At 37.3% G+C, this 10,891-nt stretch overlaps 1 protein-coding gene across 1 annotated transcript; it reads left to right on the forward strand.

The window, feature by feature from the left end:
* Window positions 1-1,766: 1,766 nt before the first annotated feature.
* LOC110446042 lies at window positions 1,767-3,425 on the forward strand. Its single transcript, XM_021490999.1, has 3 exons — window positions 1,767-2,134; window positions 2,197-2,771; window positions 2,982-3,425. Exons 1-3 carry the CDS (start codon window positions 2,087-2,089, stop codon window positions 3,223-3,225), a joined length of 867 nt encoding a protein of 288 aa, XP_021346674.1. The 5' UTR covers window positions 1,767-2,086; the 3' UTR covers window positions 3,226-3,425.
* The last annotated feature ends 7,466 nt before the right edge of the window (window positions 3,426-10,891 follow it).

Genomic DNA, 10,891 nt, shown 5'->3' on the forward strand with positions numbered 1-10,891 from the left:
TGAAATGTTTAAAAAAAAAATAACAGGGTCTTTTGAACGAATTTTATTCATAAATACTGATATTTTGCCTGTAGCTTTATTTTAGATCACTTTTAAGGTTACAAGTGTGAGTTTTATACCAGGTGAGCGATGCAGGCCCATTGGGCCTCTTGTTTTATAATGTACTTGAATCTGTTGCTGGGCAAAATCATTCATTTTGAAAACATGCATTGCCTGAAACGAGAGAAGCGTCTAAATGCCGTTTTTTTCAATTTTATTATCTAAATAACATTGTTTAAAATATTATCTATTTATTCGTTTTATAGCGATAAATATAAGATTAATAATAAATAAAGAAAAGCATTCGAATGAATTATGCAGTTCAAGAGAAAACACAAATGCATTTGGTACTGTTGCATTTAATTGCCCCGTCTATGGCCTCAGCGTAATGTTGCGGAAAGAGTGAGGCCCAGTAGAGGGAATTCATATTTGAAGATGTATTGTTTATCAAATGTAACTGTTATTATATGTTATAATAAGAGCACAGCGCAAGAAGCGAAGCTCTTTTCCGGTAACATGTGTACGAACAATTGAAGTCATGGTAACGTCGAAATACTATGCTTCCAAAATCCTTCATCACGGAAGTAGCTAGTATAGAGTTACCGCGGTCCTATTTTTACTATGCTGTTCAGCTTTGCTACACATTCTCAAAAATATCTCTTTATTAGATATTTTTTTTCTGTGGTTATGTAAATTCATGACATTATAAATTATAGAAACTGAAGCTTCTTTCAAATTTTCAGTCTTTTCTTCTCTCCACCCAAACCGGAAGTATATTGTAACTACCAAACCAAGACGGAAATCCGGATATGTTTGGGCTATTGTGATTCTCTTTTTACATGATTTAGAGGGATCTGGCAAAGTATATCATGTCGGAAAATAAAATTGGAATTTAATCACCAGTATACTGTCCATGCACCAATCACAACGTTGAAAACTGTCCACCAATCACTACGCTGAAAACTGTCCACCAATCACTACGCTGAAAACTATCCACCAATCACTACGCTGAAAACTGTCCTTTGAAGATAACATAGGAGTACACTCAACTTCAAAGACAATCAATTGTACGGTGTTACCCAATCATGAAATTCTTTTGATGTACATCGATCAATGAGTCGCACTAGTTTTCCTGTCCTCAAGGTGGCATACTCTGAGCCTTAAATTTTAATTTGCTAAGACATTTTTTTTATTCCAAGTGTGCATAGAGCAAAAGTGAGCTTAACCAATGGAATATTGCGAGTGAGTACAGGGTAGACATGACTTCTGTGCAGTTGTGATTTTTATTATTTCAAGTTGGTACGTTTTTAATCGGCATTATGGGAGAGATTGAATAAGCCAAGCAAATGAGTTCCTCATTCAGCTGATTACATGTAGAATGAGATTGTACTGTAAATCATAAGTCAGTTGAAAATTCAGATTTGAAATCTTTCTTTCCAAATGACAGCAGATTTATTACCTTATCATAGGGAAAGGGCTTGTTATAAGTTGTTCAACTTGTGCCCAATCCCTTTGCTAATTAAAGAAAGCAGCAAAATATATTTAAATGAAAACAATTTCATTCTGATATGAAACAAAGCGAGAAAAAATATGAAAATTTGACAAACGTGTATATGAGAATTAATATTTGACATATTTGACCAAAAAATAAGTCATTTTGATATTAAAACAAAATGAGAAAAGATATTAAAATTTGACATATCTATGACGATTGTTTTATATACAATTATTATTATTCGTGTAATTTACATATGAATGTAAAAACTTGTTTTGTTATTTTTTTTACACGTAACCTTATATAAGGTGAGTGAAATATGTTAGACAAATATGTATTGTAGTACATTAAGTGATTTTAAGATTGATTTCTGTCTCCTGGTCTGTTTATATCCCAATTTGTTGGATTTGTGTTTACCACAGCTTCTTTGACATGTAGGGGAACTGGACTGGGTCGATCGTCAGCGATCAGATAGCTCTATTGGTACCCCAGTCTGGGAGGGTCCTGTGTTTTTACCCCAGTCTGGGTTGGTCCTGTGTTCGTACCCCAGTCATGCCATGGAAGGGTCCTGTGTTCGTACCCCAGTCTGGTTGTGAGAGGGTCCTGTGTTCTTACCTCAGTCTGGTTGTGGGAGGATCCTGTGTTCATACCCCAGTCTNGGGGTCCTGTGTTCGTACCTCAGTCTGGCCATGGGAGGGTCCTGTGTTCGTACCTCAGTCTGGCCATGGGAGGGTCCTGTGTTTGTACCCCAGTCTGGTTGTGGGAGGGTCCTGTGTTCGTACCTCAGTCTGGTTCTAGGAGGGTCCTGTGTTCGTACATCAGTCTGGTTGTGGGAGGGTCCTGTGTTCGTACCTCAGTCTGGTTGTGGGACGGTCCTGTATTCGTACCTCAGTCTGGTTGTGGGAGGGTCCTGTGTTCGTACCTCAGTCTGGTTGTGGGAGGGTACTGTGTTCGTACCTCAGTCTGGTTGCGGGAGGGTCCTGTGTTCGTACCTCAGTCTGGCCATGGGAAGGTCCTGTGTTCGTACGCCAGTCTGGTTGTGGGAGGGTCCTGTGTTTGTACCTCAGTCTGGTTGTGGGAGGGTACTGTGTTCATACCTCAGTCTGGTTGTGGGATGGTCCTGTGTTCGTACCCCAGTCTGGTTGTGGGAGGGTCCTGTGTTTGTACCTAAGTCTGGTTGTGGGAGGGTCCTGTGTTCGTACCCCAGTCTGGCCGTGGGAGGGTCCTGTATTCGTACCCCAGTCTGGCTGTGGGAGGGGCCTCTGTTTGTACCTAAGTCTGGTTGTGGGAGGGTACTGTGTTCGTACCTCAGTCTGGTTGTGGGATGGTCCTGTGTTCGTACCCCAGTCCGGATGAGGGAGGGTCCTTGGTTGGTACCCCAGTCTGGCCGTAGGAGGGTCCTGTGTTCGTTCCCCAGTCTGGCCGTGGGAGGGTCCTGTGTTCGTACCCCAGTCTGGCCGTGGGAGGGTCCTGTATTGGTACCCCAGTCTGGCCGTAGGAGGGTCCTGTGTTCGTACCCCAGTCTGGATGAGGGAGGGTCCTTGGTTGGTACCCCAGTCTGGCCGTTGCCTTTCTCCTGTTACATATTCCTGACATGGTATGTGGCCGTTGCCTTTATCCAGTTACACCTACCTGACATGGTTTGTGATGCTTTCTTTGCTACACACATGTATTGGTTGTGTTTACATTAGTTCATGAGACTGAACAGGAATCCTTTATGGGCATTAGTTCAGTAGAAAACATCAGTAAACTGTATAGGAAATATTTTTGAAATTCATGTTACATGTGTATCATTTATATCATTCCAAATTAGATTAGGTAATTTTGTGCCAATGTTTAATTTCTTCTTTTTATCCTTTTTGGGTTTTTTGGCTTTTTTCCAATAAAATGTTTTTACCTTTTTTGCTTGAACTTTGTTTTTATTTACATATAATCATAGTAGTTAGTATTTTATCGTTTAAGGGTTCTCTCCGTGGCCAGGCCATTTAGCCGATAAAAACCACATCAGCTTCAGGTCAAAACCTCCCCGTCGTATCAGCTTAATTCACCTGTATCACCTTAGAATGATATTAAAAACAAAGTATTTCTATATTTATTAGATGTTTTGGGTTCACACTTCATTACTTAAGTATGGAGTACTAACTCATATGACACTGAATATGAGAACCTGAAAGGGTCTAATCCGCTAAACCTTCAACAATCTTCTTTAATCTTCATGCATATGGATGCAAAGATCTGGACAAATCTTAACTACAGGCCAAATTACAACGAAGGTTTTCAGATATGATAAATACCCCCGATGTCATGCATCCAGGTACCTGTATTACTTTTTCATCCCAACCCTTTTTCAGTTAGGAGCAAAGACTAACCTAGGATATGCTGGAGTTTTCTTGTGGGTATTATACAATATATAACTGAAGTCTTTTTAATTTCTTTTGTTTTTATTTCCGGGTTAATGAATAATTCACAATAAACAAAAAGAATGATACAGTGTAAACAATGAGGAGGGGGAGGAGGAGGAGGAGGATGAATATGAGGAGGAGGAGGATGACAATGATAAGGATAACGATGATGACAACATTTGATGACTTTTACAGTGTATTGGCAAAATTTTACCAATTATATATACAAGGTAATAAATGGGGTCTAAAACAATTGTTAAAATATATGTAATGGAAGTAACCCAAGGCTGGTGGGGTAAAAAAATATATGTAATGGAAGTAACCAAGGCTGGTGGGGTAAATACATATATGTAATGGAAGTAACCAAGGCTGGTGGCGTAAAAACATATATGTAATGGAACTAACCAAGGCTGGTGGGGTAAAAACATATATGTAATGGAAGTAACAAAGGCTGGTGGGGTAAAAAAATATATGTAATGGAAGTAACCAAGCCTGGTGGGGTAAATACATATATGTAATGGAAGTAACCAAGGCTAGTGGGGTAAAAAAATATATGTAATGGAAGTACCCAAGGCTGGTGGCGTAAAAACATATATGTAATGGAAGTAACAAAGGCTGGTGGGGTAAAAAAATATATGTAATGGAAGTAACCAAGGCTGGTGGGGTAAAAATATATATGTAATGGAACTAACCAAGGCTTGTAGGGTAAAAACATATATGTAATGGAAGTAACCAAGGCTGGTGGGTTAAAACATATATGTAATGGAACTAACAAGTCTGGTGGGGTAAAAACATATATGTAATGGAAGTAACCAAGGCTAGTGGGGTAAAAAAATATATGTAATGGAAGTAACCAAGGCTGGTGGGGTAAAAACATATATGTAATGAAAGTAACCAAGGCTGGTTGGGTAAAAACATATATGTAATGGAACTAACAAGGCTGGTGGGGTAAAAACATATATGTAATGGAAGTAACCAAGGCTGTTGGGGTAAAAACATATATGTAATGGAAGTAGCCAAGGCTGGTGGGGTAAAACATATATGTAATTGAAGTAACCAAGGCTGGTGGGGTAAAAACATATATGTAATGGAAGTAACCAAGGCTGGTGGGGTAAAAACATATATGTAATGGAAGTAACCAAGGCTGGTGGGGTAAAAACATATATGTAATGGAAGTTACCAAGGCTGGTGGGGTAAAAACATATATGTAATGGAAGTAACCAAGGCTGGTAGGGTAAAAACAGCATGTGCTGATGACCCTTTTCAAAAATTCCTTAAAAGTATTTTCACTTGCAGAAATTTTGAAAACATTTCCTCAATGTTTGCTCTGTTCAAACAGGACAGACAAATATCACGACTTTGACTTCAGGTTTTCTTCAAGAAACCATTTATTATACAAAAGTTAACAGACGGACAATGGACGCCACATCATACCATAACTTTGTGCCAGGTGAGCTTAACAGGAACTCCTAGTCTATCCGGCATAGCCTTGATCCTATTAACATTACAAAGCCTTGTTTGTCATTATTTAATGTGTGACTGGTTAATCTACTTCTCGTACAAAAGATGTTCCCCTATTGTTTAAGTATTTTAGTAACACAATTGTGTGTTTGTATTTGCCATCAATAAAAAATGTGACTGCTTATTGTCCTTAGTTCCAATATTTCATACAATGCAAGACCTAAGTAAATGTAAGACAAAATATACGTGTGTCATCCGTCATATACTTGTCACGACCATAATGACCCATAATCAAGCTGTGACTAAAATCAACAACAAAAGAAACACGAGATTAAGCCTCTTTATTTATTTACACGAGAATCTTAATAAAGAAATTATAAACGATCGATGTCTTCTTCACTTCTTCATATCATACGGCATTGGAGAAATTAACATCAATATCTTTACAAACGACAAGTCAGGCTCGAGAAGAATTTGTTCGGGTTCACTTGCTTGCTTATATCCAAATATCATACATCTACGTAATATTTTAACCAAGGTTTTATTTTTTAACACTTAAGATATTTTGGTATTTCGTTTTTTAATAGATTCTGATTGGTCCTGCCAAATGAAAATGACATACCTAATTTTGGTTCCGAGTACTATATAATGATTGAAAATCCGTATTGGAGGAGTTTGAAATTATGGTCACCAATCGCCACATCCCTGCTTTTCAAAATCAAAACGAAATGTTGAAGTCTTATGTTTGATGAAAACTTCAACAGTTAGATGGATAGCCAGCGTATTCTTCAGATTTAATACCAAACATAAAATTTTGTAAGATTGCAATTAATGTTGGGAATAGTCAAAATTAAAGGTTACAACACCTTCTGCACATGGTGTCGATTGTGTAGTTCCTCATCCGATCACCGGTTTGGAACCAACCACTTCTGCGATCTCTTCTTCAGCTGATCCCCTGGCGACTAGTACGAAACCCACCCCTACGGCCCCTATTTCAGCTGATACCTTGACGACCAGTTTCAACTGATCCCTTGACAACTAGTATGGCAACCACCTCTGTGGTCCCTATTCCAGTTCAACCTTTGACGACTAGTCCTGTTTCCGTGAGAAGCAGGTATAAACGGACATAGATTATAAAACTACTGGTTTGTTGTTACCATATTACCAAGACATAGTTTACGATATATATCTTCTAAACAATAAAATGGTTATGTCTTTGTGTCAATACGTTAAAACAATGAAAAGTAAAAGCCATACTAGCACTTACTGTGTTTAGCAATGTAACGAAAAAAAATGAAAATAAATTCTCTGTTGATATTATCTCATCTAGTTGGATACTAGCGCAATACATGCGTTAATGACCGGATTCCTGAGCCGAACTATAATTTCCGTTACTTAAAATCTATAGTTGCATATCATGATAATAATTTGAAAGAAGATACATTCTGTTAAGTTGCTTGCTGATCTGGTTCCAGCTCCAGTGGCGATTCAGGAGGAACATCGATTATAAGTGAAACAACGCCTGCTATTCCTGAATCTGTGTCCGGTTCCGGCAATAGCGTTAACACACGAACGTCAACCAATACACCAGGTCAGTAGGACTTTTCATTCTATATTCAGACAGCCATGGTAGTAAATGGCTATCACACCGATGTTTTGTAAAGACTGTTATATTGTCTCTGAAAATCGCCCTTCTAATTTACATATACTACGGTGTCACGCGTGTAGGTAAAACATGCTGCTTTGTGATGTTACAAACAATTTGTTTCACATACAGTTTCCAAAACTGCCCCCTCGTCAAGCTGTGCACAAAATTGTAGCTGCAAAAAAAACATTTTGGATAGTATCAGCATGGCATCGCTTATTGCGTCTGGAAATAAAACTGCAATAGAGAGAATACTTAAACTAGTAGATGAGCTGAAGGTAGAGCTAACGGTCAGCTCTGACGTCATACCGAATAAAGAAGGTGAGCACCATGGACATGAGGACATCGGCTAATAACATTGGCTCTTTCGGGGTAGTCATCATTGTCGGTGCAGTGTCGGCCATAGTCTTTCTAGACATTGCAGCCATACTTCTTCCAAAATAAAATGGCGTTCAGAAATCATTTAACATTTTTAGCTCACATTTCTCTGTATATTTTACAATTATGATTACTGAAGAATATCGGGAAAGTTTCGCTTCAGTTTAATGTTCGCCTTTTAACGCCCACTGGATTGAGAGCGAATTTTGCATTACAGCGAACATTAGTCAACAACGCAGTTCGCATAATTTAAATGTGATAGACGACACTAAGGGTATTGAGGTTATTTGGATTTCACTGGACGAACATTTTCCGGTATAAAGCATGTTCTATGAGTTCAATTTGAACTGAGGACTGTATGAAATTTTGTATAACGAAAACAGATTTGTGGAAACTTGTAAAATCGGTCTTTTGTTTCAGCTATTTCTATATATTTCTATTTCATTTTAATTCCATTAAATGATTTTTTTTACAAATTATGGCCATTTTAATCCGCTTGTAGGTGATGACTTAAAAGATTGTCAGTTTACTTTGTCTGATAATTCCAGATGTTGCCAGAGTGCTCCGTTTGGTAGTTACAAAGGAAAGGTGTTAGAATATTCTTTTGTGAAATGACTATGTAAACATAGCTTTGTACAAAGTCGAGAGTGGGTTTACATTCGTTTTGTGATACACATGCTCAAGAAGTAGAATGAAGGGAACGAGGAACTTAAAGAGCACGAATATCTTCTGGTCAATCTGAAACATGCCTTTCTCAACAATGCATTTACATAGGAACCTGTGGTTTTGTTGTCGCTAACTCATTTCTCCCCTTGAGGACGTTAGGATACTTTAATTGGACCAATATTCAAATTACACGTGTCGTGAATACAAACAAGTGAACCTAGGTACGCTTCCGGATTACCAAAATCATTTGTACAGCGAATGAAATCCACGGACCAATGTCTTATAGTTAAGCATTTTTCAATTCAAATATTTCCGGTCTACTGGTATATAATGTATATATAGAGGTTACACAACGAGTGGTTGTTGAATAAGGTATTTATTTCACTCGAGTTAGTTAATTTTCAAAAGTTAGAAAAGACACGAGCTTTAGCGAGTGTCTTTCTGTAACTTTTGAAAATTAACTAACGAGAGTGAAATAAATACCATACTCAACAACCACGAGTCGTGTGATCTGTTTATACCACAATTTCATGATCAGTCGGAAATAACATACACACATGTGTTTGTTGACAAGGCTGGCGTAGTGATATGACCCATATGTAAAAAGTCACTCATTAATATTCAAAAATGACTTCTTTTTTTTACAAATTTAATTATTGTCAAAATTAATGTTTCGGCAACAACTTCGTGAAAAAATAAAATAGATGAACGACTTAAAATATTGAGAGTAGCAGTATTGCATTAATTTATATAAATTAACCACGGACTATATGCGCGTAAGCATATCGTACGAAGTCTGCTTCCCGCCAAGTGATGAACCGTTGTAGACGAACTTATCGCTGTCAATATCCAAAACCATTGGCCTACGTTTCTAGGCCTACGTTTCTTCGTGACGTTTCTATGGTTGACGTTTATAGCGAAAGTTCAGCCATAGTCAGACCGTCTAAATAGCGATAACGGGACGTTGGGAGAACGAAATATTTCCCGACACTGTGACAGATCTTGTTTTGGTTTCACGACCTGGACACGCGACGGTGTGACGTCGAAACGATATCGAGCGTCTGCAGCAATTTTGCCTGAAACTAGCGATCAAATCTTTAAGTATCATCTTTAAATATTGCCTTAATAACCACCCTTTCCACATAACCTCACAAAGTCACCAACATTTGTCGGATGTTGACAGCCGACGACGTAAACAAAACAGCAGCTGGCAAAAAGCACGTGGAAAAAGTCTTCCCGGTCAAAGTTCATCTTCTCGACCAATCAAAACTCTTGAAGGTTATATACCACGTGTGGTATATAACTCATATTTATCTAACAGTCTGCGTGTTTATACAATGATATGAGAGTGGAATAACACAGCGTATTGTGGTAGAAAATGATATAGACCGTGGCATGTGAACGAATAAATGTTCATTGATAATTGTCTTATTGCACATTTCCGGAAGGGTAACATGTACAGTTTACATAATGACAGTGTGTGTGTGTGTATTTAGCTGTCATGTTTCATGATTTTTTTGGGTGTTTGTGTTGTTAGAAAAGTCAACTTGGATTTCCATGTGCTTTGTTTACACATTTTGCCATTGTTATTTTAAGTATGTTCACGTATTGTATGAACATATGTTCACTAGACACCGACGTCTGTAATACGTTTACTGTACTGCGTATACATTGGTAACTTATATAAGAATGCAGTTTACGGCTTGGTTCAAATAAAATCATAATTTAACTCCCGATATTTCCTCAATGCTTGACTTTTTCATGTAATATCGTATAACTTAAAAAGTAGAAAACACAAGAAGTGATGACGTCGTATACCGCAATGTTTGGCGCGGAATTTGTTATTCTAACTTCCGATTGGTTGACGTTGCTTTGAAATGAGACTACTTCGCAATGTGATGTTTTGTGCAAAGTTTTTTCTTCCTGAAATGAATAAATATTCATTATCTTTGAACTCAAAAAAATTGCATGACTTTTTAATTTAAATATTATCATAAGGAGTAACCATCTTTATTTTTGGTATAACACGGTAAATACCGAAAAATTGTGAGTACTTTCGTGTATACTGTTTAACCCACAAATGATCCTGGTTATTTTTTAAGTGATTTAAACGGTTTTTATCTTGCAGCCATTTTATATCCGTTTCAGCTGTATACAAATCAATGATATCGTTATATTTACTTTTTGCGTTTCTTGTGAAAGCTCAAGAAATATCAACACTGCTTTTCCGATAGTTCAGTGCGGGTACATGGGCTTTAGACTAATAAGGTGATGTGCAAAATTGAAACTTTAAAAACAATCAGTAATAATACCATCTACCCATACTTGCAAACAAATATGTAACAAGTGAGTAAATTCTGCTTAAATTTTATCAAGACTGGTCAGGTACAATTCGACAGAGAACATGTGCTGAAATCAGCAACTATGTTGTAAAATGCACAAGGCGTGATCTTCAATTTGAAAATAAATTACATTATTCAATAATGCTGACTTTTATTTTATTATGAGAAGTTATTTTTACACAACCAATACAATGTTCTATGTGACGTTTCGATGACTAGTACGATATGTACACTGTCACTTTCATCAGACAAATGACCAATGAAGCGTATGCACACAAAGGAGTAAAATGTGTACGAGTTGTCCATAAAATCGATGTCGAAAATAAATAAATAAATATACAACATTTGATATAGCGGCCTATCTAGCTAACATAAGCCACTCTAAAGCGCTTTACAGTACATACATATACAATTTTATACAGTCAATACAATTAGCAGATATATATTAATCAATACAATATTG

This window comes from Mizuhopecten yessoensis, unplaced genomic scaffold (assembly GCF_002113885.1).
Source record: "Mizuhopecten yessoensis strain PY_sf001 unplaced genomic scaffold, ASM211388v2 scaffold285, whole genome shotgun sequence".
NCBI classification, from domain to species: domain Eukaryota; kingdom Metazoa; phylum Mollusca; class Bivalvia; order Pectinida; family Pectinidae; genus Mizuhopecten; species Mizuhopecten yessoensis.

What these genes read in the sequence shown, in the direction of transcription:
- LOC110446042 (XM_021490999.1), top strand. Translation starts at nt 2,087, where the DNA reads ATGCCATGGAAGGGTCCTGTGTTCGTACCCCAGTCTGGTTGTGAGAGG. An exon ending in GGAGGGTCCTGTATTCGTAC is followed by an intron (nt 2,772 to 2,981) that starts CCCAGTCTGGCT and finishes CTGTGTTCGTAC; the next exon opens with CCCAGTCTGGCCGTGGGAGG.